The 15377-nt window shown below is 35.3% G+C and overlaps 2 protein-coding genes across 3 annotated transcripts; both read left to right on the top strand.

Annotated features, from left to right (window-relative positions):
- Nucleotides 1-234: 234 nt before the first annotated feature.
- On the top strand, nt 235-9581 carry LOC109804851 (helicase-like transcription factor CHR28). 2 transcript variants are annotated; one of them, XM_020366733.3, is made up of 12 exons: nt 235-734; nt 2015-2096; nt 2281-2712; nt 2810-3918; nt 4020-4091; nt 4833-4910; nt 5004-5883; nt 6597-6727; nt 6920-7141; nt 7542-8168; nt 8279-8488; nt 9141-9581. In XM_020366733.3, the coding sequence occupies exons 1-12, from the start codon at nt 600-602 to the stop codon at nt 9243-9245; spliced, it is 4083 nt and encodes a 1360-aa protein (XP_020222322.2). In that variant the 5' UTR covers nt 235-599; the 3' UTR covers nt 9246-9581. The 2 variants fall into 2 exon arrangements, with proteins under 2 accessions (XP_020222322.2, XP_020222323.2); XM_020366734.3 differs by having other exon boundaries at nt 236-734; nt 2018-2096.
- A 153-nt stretch (nt 9582-9734) lies between these two features.
- On the top strand, nt 9735-11631 carry LOC109804852 (alpha/beta-Hydrolases superfamily protein). The gene has a single exon (XM_020366735.3). It carries the CDS (start codon nt 10384-10386, stop codon nt 11350-11352), a length of 969 nt encoding a protein of 322 aa, XP_020222324.2. The 5' UTR covers nt 9735-10383; the 3' UTR covers nt 11353-11631.
- Nucleotides 11632-15377: the final 3746 nt, after the last annotated feature.

Genomic DNA, 15377 nt, shown 5'->3' with positions numbered 1-15377 from the left:
GTAGGACCATCTCCACCAACTTGTCCAAATTAACCAACTAACAAGTAATAACCCAAACACAACTTTACTTTTTTTTTTTTCTTTCCTATTCCCTATGACTAATGGGTAAGGTAAGGTAAAACACCAATTCACACCGTGATCAATTTCATTTTTTATTTTTTCTTTCTTAAACGGCACCGTTTCGCAAGACTATCTGATAAATAAATGAAGGTAGAGAAAACGCGCATGCATCGCGTGATGAGGGAATCTGGGTCAACAATAGTGAACTAGCAGTGTGGAAATGAAAAACATCGTAAGCAAGTAGCCAATGATAAGACTCGTTTGCCTGCACCCTTCCGTAACGAACCCAAATCGTATTTAAACGATCCACCACTTTCTCTCTCTTCGATTCGCTTCTGGCTTTTCTGACTCTTGGTTTTTAATTTGGACGAAAAGTCGAACCTTCCTTCCCAGAAACCAAACCATCATCAACTTTCCTTTCGTTCCACACTCTCTCTTTGAATTCTCCGCGATGCGATTGCAGCATCGACTGCTGTTGCTTCCGGCTTTCTTCGCAGCTTGAGAAACCGCGGTTAGGGCTTCTGTGGCGGTGGCTGACCATGGCGGAGGGTGACGTGGACTTTTCGGAACTGTTCTCTGCTGGTGGTGACGATGACGATGATGGAATGTTCTATATAGATATTCAGACCGTTCTCACGGTTCTCGATGAAGACGATGATTGTATCCCTCAGGAGGTAGGGTTTCTTCTTGCTGGACAGAGAGTGAAATTCTCAATGCTGTCGCTGTGAGGTTACTGTGAAATTGAACCGCTTCAAATACAAGAATTGAAGCTTCTGTGCAGTGCTATTTTTTTTTCTTCTGTTTTTTAAAAGATTTTTTTTTTATTTAATTTTTTGAGTTGAAGTTGTAATCTGCACAGAACTTGAAGGCCAGTTGTTTTAATTTTTTTCCCACTAATAATATTATTTACTAATTTGTTATTGTATTTAATTATTTATTCTCTAGATTCTCAAATTAAGAAATTGTTCGCAAGGTTATTAAAAGGGTAAATTTGTAGTTGGACTCAAATGGAAGAAATAGGATCCAGACGTCTATTTCAGTGAAGCATGTGGTCGAGTCTGACCTTGGAAGAAATGAGAGAACCTCCCTTTTTTCTATTTTTTTTTGTACAAAAAAAAAGAAGGTCAATTCATGCAGGGAGTGTGTTTAGTGTTTACTATAGTAGGTAGCTTTGGAGTGATTTTTCAGTAAAAGTGTTAGCACAAGTTATTTGTTTGGTTTTTGAAGTTCATTGTTAATATAATTACTATTCTTCTGTAAGTCATGCTATTGCTCACTGGACAATGGGAAATGTTAGTGGGTGTCAATATTGTGTCACTAGATTCGACTAAAAGTGTGAAGGGTCCTGATTACGCCCCATCCCAAAAATCATTTTTGATGCTTTAAATATGAAAACCAAATCCAATTAATTACTGTTGTTACTGAAAATGTGTAACTTATCCTAGACTCGGGTCATGTATAAGCTATTCTGTTATGCTCACCATTTTGGATATCAGGATATATTTCTTCATTGTTGTGCTGTTAGGAAGAAAAAATATTGTAATCTTTTTACACCTTTCATTTTTTAAGTTGCTTACTGAAAGGATGAAGGATATTTGGTTTTACAATTGTTTTGGTCTGCTGTCAATTTTATATTTTTTCATATTGACTAGTGGGATTGTGTTTTTTAATACCGATAGGGGCTTGGTGTTCTGCTTGGAGTTTGGAAAGCTGTATCGTTGGTCACTTTATGTTATTCATACAAAAATAATTGGGTCTTTTTTTGTCTTTATAAATGTTGATTATGTTTATTTGAAAACAAAATTGAAAGGACCATTTATTTAAATGCAATCCTGTTTGCTCTTTTTAGCACTTTTACATTCAGTGTCATTTTCTGCTTTGATGTTACTCATTTTTTCAATTGCCCTGACTTTGTATTCTTGATATTATCCTTATTCTTATTTTCTTGTCATAGCAGAATAGTCATGAGGATTCTTCTTCAAAAAATGTTTCACCTAGTGAATTAGGCATTCATGACACTTTTCAGATAGAAAAAGGTATGTTAAGTTTGTGGTTTATTCCGGTAATATTACTTTTTATGCTTGTTAATTGCAATTGGTCTGTCAATGGCGAGAAATAAACATCTTGATTCTTGAGTTAATGCTGAGTCATCCATGTAATATGTAATTGCTGATATTAATGTCTTGCTTTGGATTGATTCCTTTGCTTATTATTCGTTAGGGTCTCAAGTGTTGGAAGAACCACATTTGTCTAGGTTGGACTTTGTGGATTCAGTCGCAAGCTGTTCTCCATTCTGCTCGGATGTGTCAGATTCTGTGGCCAGAGGTTCAGTTGGTTTATCTGATTCTGCAGCAAATTCTATGCTTGACTGTGAACCTGAAAGCCAGGGACCTCAATCTCAGGCTAACTCTTCCCCAAATGCTTTTCGCGGTAATTTGAGCGACTCATTCTCTCCAGGTGAAAGTGATGAGATTTTCCACAAAGAAAGGACTGGAGTTTCTGAACATGAGATTCCTGGTTATGTGGAAACAAGTTTTCCTGTGGCACAGTCAAACAATACATTAATTCGCGGAGATAATTTGAATCTGAGTATGTGGAAGGGTGAAAATGAGAGCCACTTCAAGCAAGTGGGAGAGGATATTGAATCTGAACGTATGTGAAATCTTCATTGGGTTATCATTGTGTATACTCATTTTTTCATTGTATATCTGAAACTTGGCAAAAATATGATTCTATTTTCTACTTGCAGATGCTTCACTCAGTTCTATTGTTGACAATGATGATGTGAATATTGAAGATCATGTTGAAGACATTATTAGAGGAGTTTATGGGCAACAGGAAAATGACTCTTGTACATCTTTTGAAGCATCATTCGTGGATGCTGATAGAGCTTTGCATGTCTCAACTTCAACTGATTCTACTATTGGTCAAGGTTCTCATGTTTCCAGTGATTTTATTGACTACCATGCATCTTCAAATTATTACCAGGGAACAGATGATGGACCCTTTGTTGCTGACTCATCTCTTGGTTTTTTGCCTAATGGTATTTGTTCTCAATTGTGGCCAAATGATGAAGAAATGACGAATAACATCAAGGTTGAAAATGTGGAATTAAATGCTGATGTTGCTTGTATGAGTAATGGCGTACCCTCAATTCCTACTGGGTTGATGTCCTTTCAAGATAGTCAAATTATGTTAGCTGATAGTGGTTATCCATCATTTCATTCTGGTAATGGTATTTTTGATGACATGTCATCATTGCCTCAGTTTGATTGTGATTCATACATGACATATGGAGATCATTACCAAAACAATTTTCACAACAAGGATGCTGAGTTCAATATAGGCCAAGAGGTGAAACAAAAACCTGGTATTTTTTCTCCTGTAAGGTATCAGGCTTACAAATGTTTTAAGAATGAGGATAATTATGCAGTTATAACATCTGAGTTATCCAATCAATATCAAGATAGCTCTGGTGGAATGGCTAGTTTTCAAGGAAACAAGGACAATTTGAATTTAAAAGCTGCAGATATATCTTGGCCGCATACCCAAGCACTAATGACCAATGAGAAGCAGTTTGGTTGTGTTCAGAGAGGAGGGGGGCAAACTTTTCAACAAAAACTTATTGATTCTCATCTTTCAAAAGGAAGAACTGGGAATTTCAATGTTGCAGAAGATCTTGATGTTTGCATTATTGAAGATATCAGTCATCCTGCTCCAATGAGTCAATCTGCAGACATTGGGAAATCCCTTAATATATATCAATCTTCTAGATATGTTGATTCCCAGTCTTACATAGATGGAAGCACAAGGCTAAAGGCATGTGATGAGCGAAATATATTACGAGTTGCGTTGCAGGTTGGCTTCTTTATTTTATGGTTTTTATCCTTGGTAGCTGTTGGCAGATGTAGGAATATTCCTCTCCCATTGTGCATAACTCTTTTTGTGGTTCATTGTAGGATCTATCTCAGCCAAAGTCAGAAATTAGCCCACCAGAAGGATTGTTGGCAATTCCTCTTTTAAGACATCAGGTTACTTGTCCAATGTTTTAATTTCTTTCATCTGGTATTTCCTATCAAAATACTATGGTTTTGGTCTCTAGTGTAGCAGCTTTCAAACTAAAACAAAGTTGGATGGGTCTTGATTGAGAAAAAACAAAAAACCAGAAAACTGGTATGATTTATTTGATGAATGAAAAAATTAATAATATGGTTTAGGTCTCTGGTGTAGCAGCTTCGAGACTGAAACAAAGTTGGATCAGGGTCTTGTTTAAGATAAAAAATAGAAAACTTGTATGATTTATTCAATGAAGGAATGAATCATATCAAATAATTATGCTGTCACACATTTGCACTTGAGCACACTCTCCTTGTGTTTAAAAATGTGAAATTTCAAAGGCGCCATTATCCTAAAGTTCATTTCATGTATTTTGATTCAATTCCTTGAAAATTGTCTCAATAATTATTTCCTCTGGCCATAAAGAAATTCAATTTTTCTCAGGGGTAAGATTGTTGAGAAAAGAAAATCATCATCATCATCATATAAATATATATATATATGTGTGTGTGTGTGTGTGTGTATTGTTTGGAAATTATGCCTGGTTGGATTATATGGGACCAGAACTATGGTGTACCCTTGAGGTGTCTAATTCTTACTGCTGACCGAATCCTTTGTAAATTCAACCCCATTTTTCCTGAGATGTTCTGATAACTTGCTTTCTCATTATATTTGGGATACCCAACTTTTCAACTAATTGTAGTTGTCCTGGTCAGAGAATTGCTTTGTCATGGATGGTTCAAAAGGAAACATCAAGTTTATATTGCTCAGGAGGAATTCTTGCTGATGATCAGGTTAGTTGTCTGCAGTGTTAATGTGAGATTATGACTAGTTGATAAGATGTGATTTTTTCATGCCTTAGTGAGTTAAAATCTATTCACTCATAGGGACTTGGAAAAACAGTTTCAACTATTGCATTAATATTAAAGGAAAGACCTCAATTACTTGATGGGTGCACCAATGCCCAGAGAAGTGAATTGGAAGCTCTGAATCTGGATGAGGATGATGTGCTTCCTCAGAATGGTAGAGTAAAGGAAGAATCTAATATGTGTGAGGATAACTCAAGTAGATCTCCAATCAAGAGCATGAATTTGTTGATGCAAGCAAAGGGAAGGCCATCTGCTGGGACCCTTATTGTTTGCCCCACTAGTGTCCTGCGTCAATGGGCTGAGGAGTTGCGTAGTAAGGTAACTAGTCAGGCAAATCTCTCTGTGCTAGTATACCATGGAAGCAATCGGACAAAAGACCCTTATGAGGTGGCTAAGTATGATGTTGTCCTAACAACTTATTCCATTGTCAGCATGGAGGTCCCTAAGCAGCCTCTAGCTGACAAAGATGATGAGGAAAAGGGAGTTTCTGAAGATCATGCTGTACCAAGTAGGAAAAGAAAAAGCCCTTCTAATTCTAGTGAAAGTGGCAAGAAGAGATCGGAAGGAACAACTCCTAAGGCTGTTGCTGGGCCTCTTGCACAGGTGGCATGGTTTAGGGTTGTCCTGGATGAGGCCCAGAGTATAAAAAATCACAAAACTCAAGTTGCAAGGGCCTGTTGGGGTCTTCGTGCTAAGCGAAGATGGTGTCTGTCAGGGACTCCCATCCAGAATGCAATTGATGATCTTTACAGTTACTTCAGATTTCTAAGATATGACCCTTATTCTGTCTATACATCATTCTGTTCTACAATTAAGACCCCAATTAGCAGAAATCCAGCAAAAGGGTATAGAAAGCTACAAGCTGTCTTGAAGACGATAATGTTACGCCGGACCAAAGGTTAGATTTGGTTGTATGAATTTCACATCGTCAAATTAGTATGCTATAATTATTAGCTATTTTCTTAGTTTTTCGTCAGTCATAGATTATAATTCATTTGACTTTCCAATATGGTTATCACTTGAATATTGTATTCCGTGCTTTATTACTTTGGTAGAATTTTAGGCATTGGATTGATAGATTTTTTTCATTTTTCTTTCTTATAAGCTATTGCATTGTTTGTGGGTTCATTCAGCTAAGCAATCATTAGTTGTATTAATTTGTCTTAGAATGTGGAGTTAGGCCTAATTCAACTCTACAAAATGGGTTTATAAGGTAAGGGTTGCCCCCCTCTTCCCACTTATATATCTTATGTTTGCCTTATTTTTAGATGATGTGCGATTTGGATTTTTTTTAATATACCTCTTCACGCTGAAAAATAGTGGATTGCCAGGGAGTTGGGTTTTTCCCAATGCATCCCCTCACACCCAACATTATTGGGATATGTGTATGAATGGTAAGTAACCCATTATAGTAGATTTAAGATAGTTTTAATGCCATATTAGAATGTAGGTTTAAATTTAACTCAACCTTATAAAACTAGTTTGTAAGATGAGGGTTGTCTTGCAGTTATTTACTCTTTGTTTGCCTTATCTCTAGACGATGTGAGACTTGAGTTTTTACCAATAATTAAAATTTTTTTTTTGTAACTATGTGATGATCATTTTTTGTAGGTACACTGCTTGATGGGGAGCCTATTATTTCCTTGCCGCCTAAATATATAGAACTGAAAAAGGTGGATTTCTCAATGGAGGAACGTGATTTCTATTCTAGACTAGAGGCTGATTCGCGTGCACAGTTTCAGGTATGGTCTGTCTCTAGAAAGGAATCTTATGTGACTTCTATAATATTCTCTTTGTAATGTGATTGTACCTATTTGTCCAACCAAAATCAAGTAGGAGCATTTGATAACGGTATTGTTCACGGAAGTATATTTTCTTGGTAAGTCATATTTGAAGTCCATTATTGACATGTGCATGATGTCATGTTATGTCAGGAATATGCTGATGCTGGAACTGTCAAGCAAAATTATGTCAACATTTTGCTGATGCTTCTGCGCCTTAGACAAGCTTGTGATCACCCTTTACTTGTCAAGCGTTACAATTCCAACTCTTTATGGAGTTCTTCTGTTCAGATGGCGAAGGAGCTTCCCCAGGAAAAACAAATCTTTCTTCTGAAATGTTTAGAGGCTTCCTTGGCCCTTTGTGGCATTTGTAATGTATGTATTGACCATCCTTTAGTGTTACTGTTTATAAATTTGGATTTGTGTGACCGCATGTGTGTGTTCATGGTTATTTGTTTGCTTGAACATAAATTGGTTAGTTGCAATTGTATAATTGTTCTTAGGGTCATACGTTGTGCTTGGATGGGGTTAGAGTAGCTGAAAAATTAAGAGTGGAGAAAAAATGAATGGAGATGGAAAATGTTTTGTTTACTCTGTTTCCCTTGCAGAAAATTGGAAAGGATGATTGAGAAATATTTTTATTCTCCTTACTTACTTGAGGGTAAAGGACTAGTATTATAAGCGCTGTTTTGTCCTTATTGACTATATTTATTGGCAAAGTATGTTGTCCCTGACACTTCTGCTCTACCTTTCCTATCATTTGTTTTCTGGACAGGATCCTCCTGAAGATGCTGTTGTTTCAGTTTGTGGCCATGTTTTCTGTAACCAATGCATCTGTGAACATCTTACTATTGATGACAAACAGTGCCCTGCTACAAATTGCAATAGTCGACTGAGCACATCTCGGGTATTCTCAAAAGCCACACTTAACAGTTGTCTTTCTGACCAGGGCTGTGATATTTCTCCCAGTTGCTCTGGTTCTGAAGTAGAAGAATGTGAGCCTTGGTCTCAAAGACAGCCATATGATTCTTCAAAAATAAAGGCCGCGCTTGAGGTTTTGAAGTCATTGTGTAAGCCGCAGAGCTGTGCATCAAAAAGTATTTCTGAGCATAATACTTTGAGGGAAGATAATGAGTGTCCTGGGAACCACTCCAATAATAACAATGGGAAATCCTTCAAAGATTCTCACGAGAGTCAAAGTTTTTCTGAGAATAGAAGCTCTAATGATTTAGTTACTGTTGTAGGGGGGGAGAAAGCCATAGTGTTTTCTCAGTGGACGAGAATGCTTGATCTGCTTGAAGCGTGTCTTAAGAATTCTTCGATTAAGTATAGAAGGCTTGATGGAACAATGTCAGTTGTTGCAAGAGATAAAGCTGTAAAAGATTTTAACACTCTTCCCGAGGTTTGTAAATTTACGAATCTCTTAATATCATGATTATATATTTGGTTTCCATGCCATAAAATTGGCAGCGAGATAGATTGAATGATAAAGCTCGACTTTTTGGCTTGTAGGTATCAGTTATTATTATGTCTTTGAAGGCTGCCAGTCTTGGACTAAACTTGGTGGTAGCTTGTCATGTTCTTATGCTAGATTTATGGTGGAATCCTACAACTGAAGACCAAGCAATAGATAGAGCACATCGAATTGGGCAAACTCGTCCTGTGACTGTTTTGCGGTTAACTGTGAGAGATACCGTTGAAGATCGTATACTAGCCCTTCAGGTAAATTTTGTGTGCCATATAAAGTTGGTTTTAATCATTTTAGATTGTTTTCTAGGATATGTGATTTATATTGTTCTAGTTAGCACCTAAGTACATAATGATGTCTAAAGCCAGTTTAGTACCTAATATTTGGAAGTGTATCTATGTGGTAGCTTTCTTAACCTAGAATGATTTGTTGGGGGCGAAGTTGGTGATTTCAATAATGTTCCTGGAAGGACATTAGAATGCTTCAGAACAGTCTGACATCTGCTCTTTTATATTTTTTTTTTTGGTAAATGAGTTTTACACTTTTATATGAATACTAGTGTATCATAATCAGTTCTCGCGTGAAGACTAGTTTTTTGTGTTGAAGAGCTTAAAATATATTATTTCTACGTAAAGAATTGTGAGCTGAATAATGTATGTGGTCTTTTGCATAACAACGATTCTTAGATGGAGCCACTCTATCAGGGCATAGCTTTCGAGTTATGTGAGGTGCTATCTGGCAACTGTTTTGCTCAAGTGTTTTGATTTACCAGCCTTAAGATGCTTTGTTCGCGAGCACACTCTTTCTGCTAAAAAAATCATTGCACGACTTATAGAAGAGTGTCAATCAAAAAGTGTAAAATGCAGTGGTTGCTTATGCGTGAAAATCTTTGCCTTGTTTTTGCAGCAAAAGAAAAGAATGATGGTTGCATCTGCATTTGGGGAGGATGGAACTGGTGATCGTCAGAGTCGCCTCACTGTGGATGACTTAAAATATCTGTTCATGATGTGATTAAGACGTACATATTTACAGCTATATTATACATTTTTTGGCTTGATGATTTTTTCCCTGGGGGCAGGAGTCATCTTTGGTTTCTTTCCGGTGACTGCTGAAGAAACAGAATAGGGGCATTTTCTAACAAAAGATTGGAAGTAGTAAACAAGGCTTTATCAAATGTTTATATGGTTAGAATGAGATGTTTCATTCTTTGACATGGAAATTTTAGTTTAATCTCACATCTTTTTATAGGATGTAGAGAGCATATATAGCAACATAGGAATATTTTATAGACTTTTATTTTTACTGTAAATAATATATAAATTTTTGCTATACCGTTTTTCTCTTTTATTGCTCCGTTTCGTGTCCATTTTTTCAATGCAATGTTACAGGTGAAAATCGATATATCGTTGTTACCGTTATGCGTGTATGGTTCGAGAGCGGGTTGTTCCAAGGTTCGGCCTGTTAAGTTGTAATATCCATGCTTGATTCAAATGTACTTGAATAATTGTTCAATTTTTTTTTAGTACAATACATCTCCTTGATCCATGTATAATAATGTAATTTTTTTTTATTTGCTTCATGTATTATCACCTTTAATTGCTTGTTTATCGTGAATGGGTTTTGAGTTATACCGAATAGTTTTGTCCATTTGTTTTTACTTGTTACAGAAGTTCTGGATAATATAATTAACGTACAGTGTATGCCACTTGCTTGCAACAATCTCTATCGACCAAACCTTGAAAAATATTTGCTTGCAACTTGATATTTTAAAAGGCAAAATGAAGGTTCAGTTTTTTCCTTTTGAAAAATACTAGCACATTTCTTTCACTCCATATTCTTTTATTCTCATATTTTAGGGCAAATAAAAATATGCCAAACTAGTAAGTTCCTTTTTTTAATATTTATTTCTTATGTAAATTATTTTAAAATTTGAAAATATTTTTTAAAGAAGCTAGTGAGAGAAGTAGTTGATGGATCCATGATGGGGCAGCTGAGGAATTAGAGTGGATCAAAAGCCGAGTCCAGTTGTTAAAAGCAAAAGTCAAAATAGGAAAGGGTGAGGCACATAAGATGAGTGGCTGAAAGCAACAAAGTTTAACCGCAGAAGGCAAAACCAGTATCCAGAAAGGGTTGGTTGAACATATGATAAATGGAAAAAGAAGAGGAAGAAAAGATTCTCCAATCGTACCCCCACTACTGGGGGTTCACACCGGAAGAAGCGTACTACAAGCAGCAAGGAATCACATCCAGTAGCTCCCCTTTCAGAACCCAGGGAGGCCTGACGCTCTTCACGCGCTCATGGGTCCCAGGCCCAGGCAGCCCTCGACGCGCCCTGCTCTTCATGCTCCACGGCTACGGCAACGACATCTCCTGGACCTTCCAGTCCAGCCCAATCTTCCTGGCCCAAAAGGGGTTCGCCTGCTTCGCCCTCGACCTCCAGGGCCACGGCCGCTCCACCGGCCTCAAGGCCTACGTCCCCAACGTGGACCTCGCCGCACGCGATTGCCTCTCCTTCTTCACCTCCGTCAAACAAAACCCCCTCTTCCACGCCCTCCCCTCCTTCCTCTGGGGCGAGTCCATGGGCGGCGCCATCGCCCTCCTCATCCACTTCCTCCAACCCCAAGCCTTCCACGGCGCCGTTTTGCTCGCCCCCATGTGCAAAATCTCCGACAACGTCAGGCCCAAGTGGCCCATCCCCCAGATCCTCACTTTCCTCGCCAGATTCTTCCCCACCCTCCCCATCGTCCCCACCCCCGATCTCCTCTACAAGTCCGTCAAAGTCGACTACAAGAAGGTTATCGCCGACATGAACCCCTTCCGCTACAGGGGCAGGCCCAGGTTGGGAACCGTCGTCGAGCTTCTCAGGGTCACTGATTTCCTCAATCGGAGCCTCCGCGATGTCACTCTTCCCTTTATTGTCTTACATGGCAGCGCCGATGTTGTCACCGATCCCAACGTCAGCAGGGAGCTCCACCGCGAGGCTAGGAGCCACGACAAGACCATCAAGGTGTACGATGGGATGATGCATTCCCTGCTCTTCGGAGAAACCGATCACAACGTTGACATCGTTAGGAACGATGTTCTGTCATGGCTCCTCGCTAGGTGCCCTCACTCGTGATATTCGAGGATTCTTATTGTGCGTGTGAATGTGATGATGCGTTTCGTTAATAACAGGGCTCCTATGCTATGTGACCTATCCTTTCTACTATGTATACGCTCAGTTTCTTTGTTATTCACAAAACATGAGGTCGTTTTTTATGTGCCCAGTTCGTGTCACCGCCACATGTTTTGACGCAAAGCATATGTTCTTCAATCACAGCCTTTACACAATCTCATGTTTCTCCCATTCTTGTAAACAAATTACTGTTGCTTAATGCATATGCCAGTTATTGGAGAAGTGCTGTTCATACAAATATTTTATTAGTTAAAAGTTATAGAAGTTTGTAAATTTTACTTTTAATTCAATAATTTTCACTCTTAGTTTTTAATAAATGAAAACATGTTACATGAGGAATATAATGATATGATATATAAAGAGAAAAATTAAAGATAACAATATAAAAGATTTTAGATTTTGTTTGTATCGTTTTTTTTTCTATAAGTGATTGATATTTATTTTATTAATTAAAAATTTATTTATATAATAAATATTAAAATATAATAATTAGTAGATATGAATTTGACGAAAGAATTAAAACTTTATATTTTTAAAATTAGAGACATTAAATGTCTTTATTTAAAATATAGGGACCAAAATTGCGAATTGATAAAGATGAAAAGATTAAAAGTGTAATTTATTCTATAATTTAAATAAATAAATTTGTTTGCAATAAAAAAGTTGACATTTGGAAGCTTTTAATTATGTAGCTTTTATTAATTATATAATTTTTTTATTATGTTAGTGATAACTTTTACTTTGTATGTGTGAGAATATTTTTTTATGTTCAAATTGAGTAATTGAAGTTATTTTCATCATTTTAAATATGTAATTTATGAAAATTAATTATATTTTATTATTTATTTTTGTTCCAATATAAAATCTAAGATAGTTTCATCTTGAGCATAAAAGTGAGATTATTAATAAAAATTTAATTTTCTTGACATTATATAGTAGTATGATTATATCATTTTTTCTTATTAGTTCAAATGTGTTCTTTATCTTTAATATATTTATCTTATTTTGTTCAAGATCACTTATCATGGTATGACTATTTGAAGATTCATGCAATGAATTTGAAGATGAAATATGTCAAGTTGTTTAAATTTAATGTATTGATATACAAAGTGTTGTTAGTTGAATAACTAGGGAGTGATGTTGTATTCTGTTGTTTATAATGAAAGGTTATTAATATGATCCTATAATGGTTAATCAAGGAAGAAACTGAAGATAATTTTTGGATTATTTTTAAAAATCTTAGAGTGTTAAGAAAAGAGGCTTAACCATTTAGTCAACTTGTAGAATATCTTTTCAACACCATGGTGCATGTAATATTCTTGAATTGATTTTGTGCTTTAGTCAACTTAATAGGATTTAATTTTGTCAGAAAAATAGAGACAAAAAATTGGTCGCTAAATTTTAGCTGAGCGACCAAATAGTAACTAGGAAAAAATTTCTCTCGGTTATTTTAGTTGCACAACCAACTTGCAATCGAGTGAGCTTAGCTCTCAATTTTTTCAGTTCATTCTTGTTGAGCAACCAGATTGCATTTGAACGAGAATTTCTCTTTGAGTCTATTTTAGCTAAGCGAGTATTTGACAGTTGAGCGAAAATGACAAACCTACAATTATAGTTTAGATTTGTTTTGCATGCCAAATCTTTTTTTTTGTGTGTGGGTATTTTAGTGAGTTGCAATGTGTCTAATACACTTCTTAAGTGGGTTAACTATAAATAAGTTTTGCCACTCATTTGTAAACACCTTTGGAAGTCATTAAATGAGATTTTTTTATCTTTGTAGAGAATTCTTCTCTTGGTTTTTATCAAAAATCTTGGTTTTTATCAAAAGGATAAACCTTTGGTGAATCTTTATTGACTTATTGATCCATTCGAATTGTGGCTTCCAACCATTTCTTTTCTATTCCACGTGCTTCAAATTTTGTGCGCAATACGAATTATCTAATTGTATAGAATGATGAATCAAATGTAAAAAATGATCGGTATTCTTCTTTTTGTCGATCGGATCATATCAATTATGTTGTAGAATACTTATATGAAGTTGAGATGGTTTGTGTTGAGAAGATGCATGATGCATGTTGTTAAGTTGAACTGCGTTGAGAATATGCATGTTGCATGTTGTATGATATTGGGTTGTGCTGTATAGCTATGTTATTGAGTTGTTTTGCATAACTATGTTGTTGAGCTGTGTTGTATAGCCATTGTGCTGTATAACTATATTGTTAAGTTGTGTTGTTGAGTTGTGTTGTATTGTGAACTTAAGTCTAGAGGAAATGTGTTATTTTAAAAGATGAGATATCCTATTGTATGAATATGTGTTGTGGTGTTCTAAGACCCCAAATGTTAAAGTGGTGTGTTGTGTCTCTTCTAAGTCCTTACTTGATATTGTATGGTGGACAGGTTGAACCATACTTGTTAAGAAGTGATCAAACTTAGTAAGGTATGAAATTGAATGGTAAAATCCTTAATTGATTGTTAGAAAGGTGCATAATATTTGGAGGGTATTTGATGGATTAATTTCATATAGGCTTAATTGATGCATACTAATGTCATGGTAGGTTCACATCCAAGTTGTTATACTCTTGACAATGGTATTGGACTTGCCTAATCTAAGTGGCAACATCCGAGAAATGAATAAAGTTGTTGAATAGGCTTTGATATGCCACCTGTTGTATTGACTTGGCATTGATATGCTAGACATTGCTGACTTGATCTTCTTTTAGGGATCAGACATTGTGATTCAATGAGATTAAACTACTTAAACTGTTCACCTATGTTGTAAGAGATCTCTTAGTTGAAATGTGCAATGACGCATCAAGATGTTGTGTTGATAAGATGTTGTGTTTTTAAGCTACTATGCTATATGTTTATAAGTTGTTTTAGTGTTAAGCTTCTATGTTGTCTTGATAAGTTGTTGTTCTGTAAAGTTATTGCGTTGTTAAGTTGTTATGCTATATGTTAATAAGTTGTTGTGACGCTAAGTTGTTATGTTGTGTTGATAAGTTGTTGTGTGGTTAAGTTGTTATGTTATGTGCTAATAAGATGTATAATGTGTTGTTCTGTTATCTATTATTAAAGTTGTTGAAGATTGTATGCATCGTTAGATACTGGAGAGTTGTATAGTAAAGTTGATTAGTTGTTAAGTTGCATATTGAGATACAAGTGATTGATATGAAATGATTGATTAGTTGTGTTGTCAAGTTAAGTTTTTGACTATGGTTGTATATAATTGAGATGAAGTTTTTTTTAGTTAACTTAATTGTTTCTATATTATGTTATTTTCTTTACATACAAATTTACTATTGCTTTTCCATGTTATTGGACTGCTTTGATCTAGGAGTGGAACAAGATTAAACTTGCAAGCAAAATGTTGTGCTATACTGGTGTTAGTGATGTTTGGTGTAGGCTGTTCTATACAACAACTATTGGTTGATTGACTACTTACAATTTTATATTTTGTAAATCCTAATATTTTGTGTATATATATATATATATATATATATATATATATATATATATAAGATTATGTTGTAATTCCACATAAGGATCTTTATATTTTTCAATTGTTTATTCCTATACATATATATTATTGCATGAATATTCAAGTATTGTTTGCATGATAAACATAAGTTAGTTTATATTTATGTTTTCCGCTACTTAGCCATTGAATTGTATTATGTATAGATTATCTAGTCAAGTAAAATTTTTAATATATTATCCAATCAAATAAATTATTTTTAATTTTTTTAATCAATACTCAATTTTATAATTAACATTATATATATATATTCAAATCTTAAATAACACTTTTATTAATTAAATTTATTTTAAAAAAATTATAAATTAAAAAGCTTTGAATGATTGCATATCTTCTCTCTCTATATATATTTATTTATTTTTTCTTTTCATTATCAACAAAATATAATTTTAAATACTTTTTCATGTTTATTTTTAGGGTTTATCTAAACATG

Source organism: Cajanus cajan, chromosome 2 (genome assembly GCF_000230855.2).
Source record: "Cajanus cajan strain Asha chromosome 2, NIPB_CcT2T_4, whole genome shotgun sequence".
Taxonomy (NCBI): Eukaryota; Viridiplantae; Streptophyta; class Magnoliopsida; order Fabales; family Fabaceae; genus Cajanus; species Cajanus cajan.
Note: the sequence above shows the minus strand (reverse complement) of the source record. Positions and strands in the feature narration are given on the sequence as shown.